The sequence below is a fragment of the Rhipicephalus sanguineus genome, chromosome 7, assembly GCF_013339695.2.
Source record: "Rhipicephalus sanguineus isolate Rsan-2018 chromosome 7, BIME_Rsan_1.4, whole genome shotgun sequence".
Classification (NCBI taxonomy): Eukaryota; Metazoa; Arthropoda; class Arachnida; order Ixodida; family Ixodidae; genus Rhipicephalus; species Rhipicephalus sanguineus.
The window spans coordinates 4,488,414-4,503,939 of NC_051182.1; the positions used below are offsets into that span (position 1 = coordinate 4,488,414).

The following is a 15,526-nucleotide window of genomic DNA, read 5'->3' on the forward strand; positions in this document are numbered from 1 at the left end:
ATTTTAAAAGAGAGCGAAAGTATCAAAGTTAACGTGTACTGAGTTTCATTATCCTCACTTTAACTTGTTTGCAGCAATTAATTCCTGAAATAGAGGTATTTTGTGCGATTTGCCAAGTTTGTGATTTTTTTCTTCAAAAGTGCTTCGACAAGCAAGGGAAGTAATAGACTCATAAGATTGTATTTCACTTGTTCTTTAAGGGCAATAAATATTGTGACGAAGAAGTGCACCGTTTTTTCTCTAGGTGCGCTCAAAATTCAGAAGTCGCGAAATTAGCGGAAAAGCGTTTTTTGCGATCAAAAGTTGTATATTTTTTTTCAGGCGAACAAAATTTTCTTCCGCAAAACTAACTGCGAAAGCATTGTTCCGGGTGTAATGCCTAGGCCTACAGTAAATTTCATCACAATCGGGAATGGTGACCGGGACCTCGTGTTCGATCTTATCTGGACACACCCGACTGAGCTACCGCGGCGGCTATCCCCCCGTCCACTTTATGGGGTATATATGTACATTTAAACGTGGGAGTGCCAGTCAGCGCCGCCAGTAGCCATGACGGCGAGTGTGGAACACTCGCGGTCATGGCAAGCAGCTTGAAGCAGAAAAGTGATTGTGCTAGTGAGCACTGTTGATCATGGGGATAAGGGAAAACTGAAGAAGGAAGGAATGATACGCCTTCCCTTTCCTGAGTCGTATGTCACTAGCACTATACAGTGCCTGCCCACTTATTTGTATTAGCACATCAATTCATGAAAGGGCTTCGGTGCGGGAGCCTTTCTCATATAAAGCCGATGCATGCGTAGATGCAACGAGGACCTGCATGGATACCATTTTATTGCATCTGTGTATGTCCTCGTCGGCACGTGCACAATTATATGTGAAGACATACGCGTTTTGGGGATGGGGAAGTGCGGAGAGGTTTAATGTTCGATTACTTCGTATCCCTAGCTAAAGCTAAATCATCTTTTGAAGGTACATTTAAATAGTACTTATAAATGAGGCCTTCAGACGGTCTACATAAAATAGTCTTTATAAAAAAGTAATAAGGAGGTCTTTAGACGGTCTACATAAAATAGTCTTTATACAAAAGTAAGAAGGAGGTCTTTAAACGGTCTATTGACAAATGTTACTAGATCGCAAATGTTAATAGACGGTCACCAATGCCAATAGATGGTTACCAGGTGGTCTACTCAATGTTACTAGCCATTTTGTAAGGTAGGTATTTAGAATTGTCTTTATACGTCAGTAAGAAGGAGGCCTTCGGACGGTCTACATAAAATAGTCTTTATACAAAAGTAAGAAGCAGGTCTTTAGACGGTCTACATAAAATAGTCTTTTTACAAATGTACGAAGGAGGTCTTTAGGCGGTCGATTGACAAATGTTACTAGATCGCAAATGTTACTAGACGGTCATCAATGTTAATAGATGGTTACAAGGTGGTCTACTCAATGTTACTAGCCATTTTTGTAAGGGCAGTTTCCTCGCAGCTTCCTGCAGGTGTACCTGCGAGGTTCGAGCACCTGCCTGGCCGGGCCAAGAGGCGGCAGCACATCGTGCCAGTGTCTGCCAAGCTGCGTCGGCTGGCTCTGGCGCTACGGCAGCAGGACGCCAGCGAGCTGCGCCGGCTCCAGGACGACGACGTCATCGTCGGCGGCCGCGGTCGACGGCCGCGTTCAAGAGTGCACATCAACAACCAGGTGTTGCCTGCGCAGGCCATTCGCGGTGGCCCTGCTGTCCAGTGCGACTCTACATCTGCTGAAGCACACCTTCAATTGCCTGCTACCCAGTATCACCCGTTGGGACTTCCAGGAGGAAAGTCCTGGATATTCCTACTCACCTACAGTAAATGCACCGAATTTCAACAAGGGGGAGGGAAGTAATGCGAATGGGTCTTCAGAATCGGCTCACGGCAGCCGCAATCCACCAAGTTCTTCTGGTAGAAATGTGGACAAGTCTTCGAAGACGGCTCCCGACAGCCGCCACACGCAATGTCTTCCTGAAGGGCCTGGGTCACGTCGCCCACAGTGAACGCGTAAGCCCCAGCCTACAGCTCTAGCGCGTGCATGTGAATGTTCAGTGAACAGTGCAAGCTGGCTCTTGTGTTAGGTGTCGGTGAAATTAATTTTCTGTATCCTAGGTTGTGTTTGTATGCGCCTAGGACTGAACTTCTGCGTTATTGCAGGTCTCATCTGAATCGGAACTCGAATGTGAATTTTTTTTAGTGTTTGCTGATATACAACAGTTATATTTCAAGGATTGTATAAGGATGCAACGTCGCTTGTTGGGCGAGTTGAAACGAGTCAGTCATAATGTAGTTCAGCGCAAAAAACAGGCAACAGACGAGCGAGAGGACAAGGACACAGCGCATTCTTCCAACTAAAGTTTATTGGACTGGGACGCATATATATATATATATATTAAGTCACACACGTGTGCCAACACCGCCCCCTTCCTATGTCTCACCAAAAACAAAAGCTCTTTGCCAGAAAGGTGCAAAGAAGGCATGCTTACGCATGCGTCCGCAGACCGTTTGATTTCCTCAGCCTCGATGATTTCCCTCACCCTTTGGTCCCGACTGCGTGCAAGGACCGCAGTGTTTTCAAAGAGGGGCCTACATTCGCAATCCCGCACGTGGATGCCGAGGTGCCCCGATACTGTCGTTTGGACGCTGTAATAGTGCTCACGGAGTCTCTCATTCAGACAACGTCCTTCAGCGTACATTCTACCACACGTCAGAGGGATGGCGTACACAACGTCTTGAACGCATAGAACGAACTTTCGCTTATGGTCTGTGGTGCAGCCTCTTTTTTTCTTTTAGCCGAGAGGTCGAACTGCACAAGCCCGAAAGCTTTTCAGGGGCCGAAAAAACCACGCGAACCCCAGCGCTTTCCCCGATTTTCTTAAGCCTGTGCGAGACATCATGCACATAGGGCACCACAGCTGTCTTCTTATCTTGCGCCCTCCATCTCACTCTGCGCTCCTCCTTCCTCCTGGGGTCCCTGACAACGCTAAGCAGGCCTTCAGTCACAGACGACACCACGTTCGGCGTGTAACCTGCAACCCTAAGGCGGGACACCTGCTCTAAAAAGGCGTCATCCACCTTGTGGTGACACGACTTGCACAGGGCCTTCTGCAAGGCCGAGTGCGCTATTGCCCTTTTCACTAGCTTCGAGTGCCCCGACGAGAAGGGCAACAATGGCTTCTGAGCACGAGGCTCATACCGCCAACAGGTGTGATGTCTCGAAGTTCGTTCCATGCGTTCAAGGCGTTAGGTACGCCATCCCTCTGACGTGTGGTAGAAAGTACGCGGGTCAGACGGGACGTTGTCTGAATGAAAGACTCCGTGAGCACTATTACAGCGTCCAAAGTACAGTATCGGGGCACCTCGGCATCCAAGTGCGGGATTGCGAGTGTAGGCCCCCTTTGAAAACACTGCGGTTCTTGCACGCAGTCGGCACCAAAGGTTGAGGGAAATCATCAAGGCTGAGGAAATCAAACGGTCTGCGGACGCATGCGTAAGCATGCCCTCCTTGCATCTTTCTGGCAAAGAGCTTTTGTTTTTGGCGAGACATGGGAAAGGGGTCGGTGTTGGCACACGTGTGTGACTTATCGGCACTTTTCTTGATTTCACATTTTGGTTTTTACTTCCTGGTTTTTTTTTTCTTTTCTTGCCTTCCATGTGTGTATATATACATGCGTCCCAATCCAATAAACTTTAGTTGGAAGTCTTTAGTCCCCTTGTCCTCTCGCTCGTCTGTTGCCTGTTTTTTGCGCTGAACTAGATTATAAGGATGCAATTCCTCCCAGGGCGGGACGATGTTGTGTCGCGTGACCTTTGGTGGCATGCTAAGACACCAGTGCTGTTGAGCTCTCTAGTCATGCTCTGGCTGGAGCTGGGTCTCTTCCATGCTTCTTTGCTACCTCCAATCCGGCGTGGCCATGCCGGTCATGTGACCCGTGCCTCGCTGACCAATAGCCATTTCTTCTGTGTCCAATAGCACGACTTCTTTCTTGTATCCGTGTTTGCACGCCCTGTCTTTTACAGCGAAAGCTGTTATGAGATCATTTCACCGGCCGTTTTTGGCGCCGTAGTTGTCCGCCGCCGCCGCCGCCGCCGGTGTCCGTAACCAGTATCGCTCGAAATAAGAAAAAAAAACTAAATAAGAAAAAAAAATTCCAGGATGGAACGAGGTTCGAACCTGGGCCCTCTGCGTGGGAGCCCAGTATTCAACCTCTGAGCCATGCCGGTGCTTGAAACTGCTTTGCAAAAAGGTCCTATACAGGCTTCATGTCGGGAAGGAACCACATTAGCATATGCAATATAGCGTAGTAGAAGAGTAAAATAAGCACCAAGCGTCGCACAACGCGAATTCTGTAACCAGGCATCACACAATGCGAATTGCGCGACGAGTAGGTTGTGAAATGCTTCCAACCCATTACAGAGGGATCTGCCATATTTCTTCGTCATCAGGCACAGCATCAACAAAGTGCGCATAATGCCTTACATGCGTTTAGCAGGTACCACGGCTCTCCGTAAAATGACGAAAAATGGCACAGTGCCTGCTGCCCTACTTCTCAACAATTACAATTATTGTGAGCGTAGTGGGTTCCTCGCAAGTGCACTTGTATTGGTTGCCAAGGAAGCCCATAAGCGCATGATCCATTTCCTCGGGGTCTCAGTAAAGTTCTTCGCCCCCCCCCCCCCTCTCTCCCACGTCAACGTATGTTATACAGCATGACGGGAGAGGGAAATAGCGAGCGGGCGTCACCCAATGCAAATTACATTACTGGTGGGCCGTTTAAAGCTTCCAACCCATTACAAAGGGATGAGCCATAATTCTTCATCGTCATCAGTCGTCGCGTCAACAAAGTGCACATAATGCCTTACAGACGTGTAGCTGGTGCTTCGCTTCTCCGCAGAATGACGAATAATGGCTTAGTAGGTGCTTCCCAACTTCACAAAAATTGTGATTTATGGCGTAGTGGGTACCTTTCTAGTGTACTTGTATTGTAGCCCCAAGTGAGCTTACAACGCCGCTCTTCCAGCTTTCGCTGTGACTGTGCTGCGGTTTCAGCGCAGGCCTGGCGTTTTTTTTAGAATAAATAGCTATTCTTCCCCCTCCTTAAAACCAGATGCGGGAGAGCAGTATCCCATCAGTCTCGCCGAAGCTTGGTCTACGCGTCATCACTTTATGCGCCCTCCCGCGGCCTCTCCGTCGGCCCGCCGCGGGTTACGCCGCGCTCCTGCCCTACACAACACTGGTGTCGTGTTTCTGCTACTATAAACTGTCACTTATATTGTTGTGTTACTGACTCTTGTGCTAAGCAAAGTAAATTACATGTGGGATTAACGTGCGTTTTTAAATCAGATTTTTTGTTTTCCGATAAGCATATTGCACAGGATACTACATTTTAGGAGCGCTTATGTATTCGTCAAGTGACACCCCTTTTAGATGCGAAGTATCTTATGGCGGAATTCAATCCGGTGGTGGTGGTGTGCGGCGTGACCACCCTTACTGCGCATGCGCATACCCTCTCCCCTTCCCCCTCTCCCCATCTCCACTCTTCCTCTGAAACGCGGGCTAGACATGCCGAAATTCTCTCCTGCGCAACGCCGCGATGAGCACCAGCGCATGCGCGTCCACTCGCCCTCTCTCTCCTCTCCTACGCTGCCCCCCTCTCGCACGCCTGCCGACTGCGTTCCCCGCTCGCCCTGTGAGAACGGCTAGGCTAGAGGGAAGAAAAGACGGGCGTAGCGTTCCTCTTCGCGTTCCACGACGCGAGGTCGGTAGCATGCCCAAAGAACGCCAGCGGAACGCGATCGTGCAAGTGCTCCGGCTTCGCATCGCCTCATGGTCCCCTTTAGCGGGAAATGGTGTAATTTTTTTCTTTTTCTTTTTTTTTGGTGGTGGGGGGTGGTATTTCGTGCCTCACATTGCATGTTATCGGCAGTTGTGTGCAATGTGGCAATAACCGTTGCGATAGTGTAAAATAACGGTTCTCTCCTTTTAGGATCCAGCGTAAGCATGAAAACATTCAGGAAAACACGCGATATAAGCACATATACACACGTAAATAACGTACTGAAGGGAGAATATTGCTTACCTGTAGATCACATTTACACCTGTCTTCGGCCATTGAATCAACGGATGTAGTACGCTCGATAATTACCAGTCATTTAAACCTCGGAGTGCCAGTCAGCGACGATCGCAGCCGTGGCGGCGAGTGTGGAACACTCTTTTTAAATGCGAAGCATTTCTTAGCGAACCTCTGGCACTTTGAGCGTTTCTATCTACGTATCTATCTATCTATCTATCTATCTATCTATCTATCTATCTATCTATCTATCTATCTATCTATCTATCTATCTATCTATCTATCTATCTATCTATCTAGCCGCCTACGTCTGGGTGCTCTCATGATCGCCTCCTTAACTTGGTGTAGACCAAAATTTGCATGGGAGGGTAAGATGATTTGACGAATATGATTGCCGGGTCATGACATGAATAACGTTAAAATTCTGTCGCGTACGTCGTCAAACCCTTTCCACTAGACACGTGTGGCACATACCCGTTTGCCACGGGCCGCGGTGTACGGGTATGCGCCACAGGTTATTGACAGTTTATATCTACCCAGGAACGGCGAGAACAGACATTGGTAACTTAAATGCTAGAGCGTTAAGGAAAACCAGCATCGGCAGCGTTGACTCAACGAATGGAAATAATAAAAATTAGGATCCAAGCAGGAATCGAACCCAAGCATTCTGCGTGGCAATCAGGTATTCTACCAATGAGCCACGCCAGGTCTATAAACTGGTTTGGAAAAACAGCCTACGCAGGCGTAATATCAGTGCAACGTCAATTGTGGTTGTGGTGCTGGCTAATTTTACAAGAAAGCAACAAAACCCTAGATGATATTCCTACGATGTGTACTCCTACGATACAGGCGTCATATCAGATTAACGTCTGTAGTTTCAGTGTTGGCTCCGCTTTTATAGCAGTCTAATAAACATGACGCTTGTATTCCTATGATTCAGCAAGCTATATTGAAGCATTGCTCGACCTCGGAGGAATACATTAACGAAAGTTACATATGATATCCACATCACCGCACCGTAAAGTGCACTTTCTCCACCAGAACGACGCAGTGTCCTCTTCATTTCTTACGAGGCTGGGCGATGGCCTCATGCTGACCGATGATGATGCCAGATTGATAAACAGCCGCTTTGTAGACTAGGCTACGTAGGCCACATACGCCCAGGTAGTCAACGAATACGACAAACACCATCCACTGATGTTGGTCTACGTAGCACTATCCAGGCCTACCAGCCTCGACGGCCTATACCTCACCAACGCGAAGGGTGGCTTCAGGTTTTGACATGTCCCCGGCTCTGTCGACAGACAATTTGTCGACGAAATGACCGAGGCATCCACGAATTCCAACAGCTCTACTATACCACATACTTCACTACACATGGACCCTTCGTCACCACGATCACCACCGTATCCTATAACAAGCCATGACCAGCTGCTGGTGCTCACTGATCACGGTGATGATGCCCTTGTTCAAGAACTGTCAAGAACGTCTTGCACACATGCACACGGGTTCGTGAAACGTGCGTGCGTTTTCGGGACACGTACAAGCACTACATACCAGCTTACCGCTTCCGGTGTTGGTAATACCCACGTTGCCATTTGCAGCGTTACCCAACCGTAAACAACTGGTTATATAACACATATGCGGCTCTTCAACATATATATGTGTGCGTATAAAATTTATACAGATCTTTACTGTGATCTTGTAACGTGTCGCTCAGTAAAAAAAAGTTACGCCACAGTCACCTACCCGCCGCATGCTTCACATAACATCGACTCCCACGGTACGTGGGATCTGCCGAATTTTTCTTCAATCTTTTTCGGCACTCCTAGGTATAAATGCACATATATACCCTAAAAAGTGGACGGGGGGATGACCGCTGCCGTAACTCAGTGGTAGAGCATCGGACGCATTATTCGGGGGTCGCAGGTTCGGTCCCAGCTGGCGGCAAGTTATCTTTTCGACCACTTTACGTTCTTCAAAGTTATATCGCAATGATTGCAAATGACAACCCCTATATTTTACTTGGCATTATTGTCTGTTGGTTCTCATTAATATTGTGTCTAACAAACAAAAAAACGAGCTCTTAAAAGCAATCTTCTTGCCTTTATAAATTATCTCACTTGTCTTTCTATGTTGAACCAGGCTCGTGTTCTGCGTGCTCGACCGAGAGGTGTGTCGCCCGAGCGGCGTTGTCCAGCCCGCGCGTCCGCAGGCTGAGCACGGACTCCTCGTGCGCGGTCGCCATTACCGTCCCCTTCATGACCTTGTCGGCTTTGTGGGGAGCACTTCTAAAAGACTTCACAGCCTTCTCGCTTTTGCCTTCCGAGGCGGCTTCCTCCTTGGCTCGCCGTCGCTGCGGCAACAGTTTCCGCGGCTTGCGTCTCGGCGCATTTCGCGGCCCTTGTCGCGCTCTTGCAGCTCTTGTCATCCACTGCAGCCATAGCCTGAGCGTCGTCCAGTGTTGGCTCTACAACCGGTGCCTTCCGCTCAGCATCACCGTAGTCTCCGGTCTTTCACATTTCCCTTCTGGTTCGGCTTCATCGCTGCTCACGTTCCTCTCACCGCACTCTGCGTTCTCGTCTTCTGCTCCGTCGAAAGTCTCGACCTCGGGTTGTCTGTCTCCTTGCGCCGGTGTGCCCAGCTGTCCAAACGGGGGCACCAGCCATTGTCCACTGCCGGCGGTCGGGATCGCCACGCCCCTCGCTGCCAGGTAGGCTGCCGACTCCGCGTGTCCCCTCGCCGCGCATAATTCTGCGGGTGCTATGTGGAGGCGCTCCATGCTTTCCAGCAAATTCAGTGCGGCCTCCATGCTTGCTGGTAGCGGACGACAATACCCGTTGGGCGCCAGATGTGGGGTTCGTGGCCGTCCGCCCCAAGGAACGCCCTCAGAGATTGCTGGGGAAATATAATCGCATTTATTAGTTAAAACGAATTCGAACTGTTAGGCAAAATGAGAGCACAACTTCCGGCCCCTAACCTTGGCCCCTGCGGGGCGCACGCCGCGTGCACGAACACTTCCCGCGACAGTCTGTCGGCCATCCCCGCATGGCTGTCCACTGTCCCTTCTTGTAGCTTGCTGCTGACGCTTGGAACATGCGCACCGCCACCGGAGTATGCCTCGTGTCACATCAATTGGGGGCGAGAGGGTTTATCGGCGGCGATTCCCACACTCTTTGTATCTCTTTCTCTCTGCTTCTTTCTTTGTAAATTATGCGTATTCTGCCGAAATGTAGAAGGATGTAGCAGGTTTCACCTCTTGGCGTAGTTTGGCGCAGCAATCACATCACTGAACAAGTGATTTCACTTATAAACCAATCGGGAATCAGCTACCACATCTACTGATTGGTTGAGAGCAATAAAGTTTGTCTTTGGAGAGGAGTTTTTTTTTTTTTTTACGTAAAGCATAGATTAATTGTACGAGTGAAACGTCCTTCAGAACAAGCGGAAGCAAGGTTACTATATCTAGACAGAGCAATGTGCGTCGGTGCTGACTTTTTGATCAATGAAAGGAAAAACAAAAAGGTTTCATAAACCCGAGGCATAGGCAACAACAACAGAAAACTGTTGCGGCAACAATTTAAAAAAGAAAACACGCGAGGTTCTCCTCATTCGTGGAGCAACATGCACGAATTGAGATATGTGCTCCCTCTTTTTACTCAATATGCTGGATAAAAATAAAGATAATTTACAAATTGTTTTGCATTCATCACGCTTTCAACACCTTTGTATTGAGTAATCTCAGCGATATGTATGAAAAAGCGCTTAATTTAAACTAATTCAGCAAAGAAGGATGTAGTGAAAGAGCTACAAGAAACGTCCACCATGCCGTCGCCGCCAGTCGACACTGTCACGGCGCACACCACTGTCTGCGCGTGCCTGCTCCTTTAGAGTTCTGAGCGCGCTAACTTAATGCGCCCAACGGTACTTCAGTAATCGCTGAAGAATGGCTGTACGCTGTTGCTAGACACGAGGGAGAAGAAACATTACCAATGCTAACTTTCATGTAAGTGTTTGCTAAAGAAACGACGATTTTTTAAACACCCACACGAACAAGAGAAACTTGGGCTAGTTGGTGACAATTCATTTTTGAACAGCTTAGAGAGCTCAAAAAGACGAGGACGAAGAAAAAGAAGGTAACGACACGAGCGCTTACTCACAGCTACACTTTATTAGAAGAAACGACACACACACACACACACACACACACACACACACACACACACACACACACACACACACACATATATATATATATATATATATATATATATATATATATATATATATATATATATATATATATATACACACACAAAGGCCAACCACGCCACAACAAAGCGACTGCGCGTGCGCAGCTGATTGATCCCAGTGAGGCGAACATGCCGCAACCCGTGGAGCATACACGTGTGTACAGAAACAAACAAACAAAGCGGTACAATGAAACTTTTCCCGCGTTAATCAAGATGACAAGCTCAAATTTAAAAATCGCACCTATCCTTTTCGCGAAGGGCAACAGACGGTTGGCTTATGTGCCTCTCCCCTTCGCTGTAGATGTACATAGCTCCCGTTAGCTCCCGGAACCTGCGACCTTCGAATAACGCGTCCGATGCTCTACCACTGAGCTACAGCGGTGGTCATCCTCCCGTCCACTTTATGAGGTATATATGCGCATTTAAACCTAGGAGTCTTAGTCAGCACCGATCGCAGCCATGGCTCTGATCGGTGCTGACTAAGACTCCTAGGTTTAAATGCACATATATACCTCATAAAGTGGGCGGGAGGTTGACCGCCGCTGTGTAGAGCATCGGACGCGTTATTCGAAGGTCGCAGGTTCGGTCCCTGCCGGCGGCAAGTTATCTTTTCATCCACTTTACTTTCTCCACATTTATATTCTAATTACTACAAATAACGCCCCCTATACTTTCGTTGGCATTATTGTCTATTAGTTTTCATTAATATTGTGGTATATCTTGTGTGATTTGCGCGCTACTTACAGCATGCGCACGGAATTTTTTGTAAGAGTGACAAGCTTTTGTCGAGCCACACATCCTTTAGTGTCTGCTTCCTTTGTGTTCCAAAAAGGAAAAATAAAATTCATTATTCATTCATTATTTATTAACCCGTACAAAGCGATATGGGCACGGCTAGTTAGCGTTGTCATGTGCGATGACCCTTTCGATGTTCATAAAAACTGCTTCCAGAAATAAACACACAGTTGAAAGTTGGTGCTCGTATTGTTTGTGCCTGCTGACCAGTGTCTTCAAGCTCTGTGACCCCTTGAAATGGACCTAACCAGTCCGATAAGCCGCACCTTTTGGTTGCTAATATGTTCTTTCGAAACAGATATGAGACGATCGGCACTCGGACAGCCTACGGCTCTAGGTAGAATCCACGCGAAATGTTCACCGAGTACCGGGTATTTGCTTGCGGTATCACGTGCCACTTGCCGTAGAAAAGCGCCAGCCAATTTCACAAATCGCAGTCCTGATCGTGAAACCAGTATGCGGTGCAGTGGTGACACCAGAGCTTGGCGTTCTTCAGAGCTGGTCGTTGCGAATGAAGCGGTTCCCTTCGGAGTGCTTGCCGGTGTACTTGTACTTGAGCACCCCGTAGACGGTCTTGTTGCGCGGCTGGCCGTGCGTGGGGGGCAGCGGCGTGTAAGCGCCTCCCTCCTCCTCCTCCTCCGAGCCGGCCCACGGCGCCGATCCTGCGACGTGCAGCGGTGGCCGCGCGACCCGCATGAAGGCACCCACGCGCAAAGCCTCAGCCCGCTCGCCGCTGGTCACAGCACGCGAGTCCAGGAACTTGAGTTGGCGAAGCTTATGGATCACGTAGTACCGGTACCTGCGAAACAACCGTCAACGTGCTTTAAAAACAGTTCATATTGCAGATCAGTTCTGCGGAATCCAGCAAGGTGGTTATGAAATGGAAAACTGACAACCACCCATATGTACCAGTGAACTACAAGGAAATCCGTACGGATTTTGAAACCGTACTGAACGCAAGAGGACAAATAGATGTCGTTTTCCTAACTTTTGCAAAAGCGCTTAATGTCGCTCCCCACCATGTTCTAATTATAAAAATGGCAGCAACAGGTAATGACCATAACGTTATTAAACGGGTAACATATCGTACTTGCAGAGCCAGTTTCTTTCTGTGAACAACAATATCACGAGCAGCCTAGACGTCCTGTCAGGAGCACTGCGGGAATACGTCATGGCGCCAATTTTATTCTTTATATATACTAATGATATTCCTTTCGGCGCCGACTCATTCATTCAAATAAGGCTTTTCGCAAACGACTGCACCGTGTACACAACGGCAAATCAAACTGAGGAGCAGATCAACTTTAATCGCTAATTGTTACAAAAAATCCAGGCAGGTGCTCTCAATGGGGAATGACACTAAACGCAAGGAATACCGTAGCCATAAGTTTTACAAATAAAAAAAAAAGCCTCTTAACATTCCTTACATACTAGAAAATTTGGAAGTTACTAAAAGCGATTACGTAAAGTACTTGGGAGTTACATTAAGATCCAGCCCCAGCTGTGAACCGCAATGGCGGCCATCTGCTCGAAAGAGCAAGGCACCCTACCTCAAGAGAAAGCTACGTCCACGTGACCGCCTATGAGACACTCATTAGATGAGAATATGCCTACATCATTTGGATTCCACAAAGAAAATTTCATATTGCAAAATTTAGCAGACCCATTTGTGTTTTCAGATTATTCCATGGGTACCAGGGTTACCGCTCTGCGCAAAGAAGCCGAACTTGCTTGTCTTGATCAATGTAAAACAATTTACAAACTTAAATTTTTGTATACATCAGTGATGTCCCACGATCCCTACAGAGGTCAAGGGCACTGATGTACGCGGACGACACTGTTTTAGTTTTCACAAGACACTCCTTGGAGATCTACAAAACGACGCGATGACCAATTTATCGAACATTTCGGAATGGTTTGCCAGGAATCAGCTGACTGTTAACTGTACTAAAACAAAGTACATGGTGTTTCACTCTCGCAGGAAATATATTGACGCTGAATCTCTTAACCTAGCAATAAACAACGGTCCTATTCAATAAGTCCCTTGTTTTAAAGGGGCCCTGCAACACCTTTCTGAGTTATATTGGAATGGTCTCATTATTGACGTATGACTCTTCACGAGTCATATGCCGCAAACATTTTTCGAATCCGTCAAGTCTAAGTGGTGTTACCAAATTATAGAAATCACGTTCCGCAGCTTCCTCCCACCACTCAACGCCGCGAGCGCGCGGAAAGCTGCGCGGGGCGTGGAGGGAGGGAGGGCGGAGGTGCGAGGAGGTGCCCAAGAGTTACGTCAGCACCGGCGGCATTTTTTTTCTTCATTTTTTTTCTCTGGCGTCTCGGCGCAACCACGTGGTCTGTGGCGCCACTTCCGGTCGGCTTGCGTGGTCGTCGTCGAGCGGAGCCCATCGAACCGTGTATCGCGCGTTCTTAAAACTGCGAGTCGGTTTGGTAATGTTGGGTGTGCACCTCGAACTGCCGTAGTGTTTTGATCGATCTGCCAACCATGGACGCAAACCTGCGTGCGCGTTTGGAACGAATGACAGCTGAGATGGGTTTCGACCCACACTCCGATACACCGCCTCGTCGCACTGCTCGCGCTTGAATCGTATTCAACACGGCAAAGCTGCGTGCACCCTCTCCCAGTGGCGGTAATTCGATGCTGTTTGCTCTTTGAATGCGAGCGCACAGCGAGTGCGGGGCTGACAACAAAAAACTAAAGACTAGAAGAAAATATCGTGGGGCATCGGGCCGGCGCGGACCCATCCCCCGGCTGTCTGCAGCTACCGTGAAAATGCGAGTCTGCTTGGTTGTTGTGTCGCGGTTTCTCGGGAACGTCAGACTACGGGGAGGATACGCCGAGGTACGGCTCGATGACATACTGAACAGACAGCGAACGGGACTCTCGCCATACAGCGAACCCAGGTATCCTAAACTAGCCGGCGCCAGCATTGTTATCGGAGAAATGCTGCACCCCTGCCTCGGTCGGTCGTGAGAACGTGCCGACGATGCAGTTTCCAGCTGACGAGGCAACACTAGGACGGCTGCCACTCTCAACGGCAACCGGCGATGGTCAAAAGCACAGAAATATTCACGATTTCGGCACTGCGCATGGTGAAGAAAACGCAACCACGCAACTACGAGCAGATGAGCTGCCGGTGAGACCGGAAGTGCTAATATTAATGTTTGTTCGGTGTTTTTAACGGCATAACACAATATAAACATACATATTATCTACTTATTGAACTCAAAATTAACAACGAAGCTAGTAATGAGGGTGTTATCGTGATTATAACATCAGCCAATGGTGGAACTGCCGACAATCGCGTGATATATTGCGGACTAATACATCATTTGTCCAGAGAAGAGGGAGCGATTTTCAGCTGACTTTGAGAATTTATTGTAAATTCCAGGCCGCTCGCTTCGCTATAATATTTGGCTCGCGTGTTTCGGGAGCCACGACAACCGATTAGCAGCGCTTTTTGACCCTGCTCAAAAAGTGTTGCAGGGCCCCTTTAAGCGTCACTTTTGATGAGCATTTACACTGGCATGAGCAAGTACAGAGTGTGTGCGCAACGGTAGCCATTGGCTGCTATTCTGTAATAAAAGCTCGCCAATATTTTCCACAAGCTATACTTCGCACACTCTACTTTTCATTGTGTCACTGTCACATAAGTTACTGTCTGGAATCGTGGGGTGTGACGTACAACAGTTATCTAAAAACCCTTGAACGACTTCAAAAGCGTACACTGAAAATCATAAGCCAAGGTGAATCAGTAGGTAATATTTTCCAATCACAGCGCATTCTCTCGGTTCTGATGTTGCGCGACTGCAAAATTGCCGTTTCAGTAAATAACATCCTTAATAGAAATTCACCTTTGCCTGCCGATCTTTTTAAATTCCTAAACGCAATACGCGACATGCTTCGAATGGTAATTTCAATCTGCCCAAATGTTTTAATGTTTACGGAGAAAGACTAATACAATTTAATGGAACAAAAATATGGAACACGGTCGCCCTAGAGATTAAAACGGCACGTAATTTCAGCATGGCATGTAACTCATTTTTTCTGTGGAGTCAAGACATGTAAGCATGTGTGTGTGTGTTTGATTAGATTTGAACTCCGGCTGTTGTAAAGCTTTTAGTATGGATATTGAAGACCTTCATTACTCCTTGGCGCATGAGGACTTGTTAAAATGTGTTAATGAATGTATTAACGAACCAGGGCACCAGACGGTTGTCACCGATAAATGTGGTGTTTCTACCGGGGCTTTTCTAGAAATTCTGTCCAGGTATTTAAAGTCGACGCTGGTAGATTGGAAGGAAGCCATTATGTGCAGAAATCAGGGATATGTATTGGCTCTAAGGTTGCTCCGGTTGTTAG

At 47.9% G+C, this 15,526-nt stretch overlaps 1 protein-coding gene across 1 annotated transcript in view; it reads right to left on the minus strand.

Moving 5' to 3' along the window:
* Positions 1–10,804: 10,804 nt before the first annotated feature.
* The window catches only part of LOC119400556 (leucine-rich melanocyte differentiation-associated protein-like), an 83,364-nt gene continuing 78,642 nt past the window's right edge, over positions 10,805–15,526 (minus strand). The window contains exon 3 of the mRNA XM_049417692.1: positions 10,805–11,941. Coding sequence (XP_049273649.1) covers positions 11,635–11,941 — 307 coding nt within the window. The 3' untranslated portion in view covers positions 10,805–11,634. The remainder of the gene's footprint in view (positions 11,942–15,526) is intronic.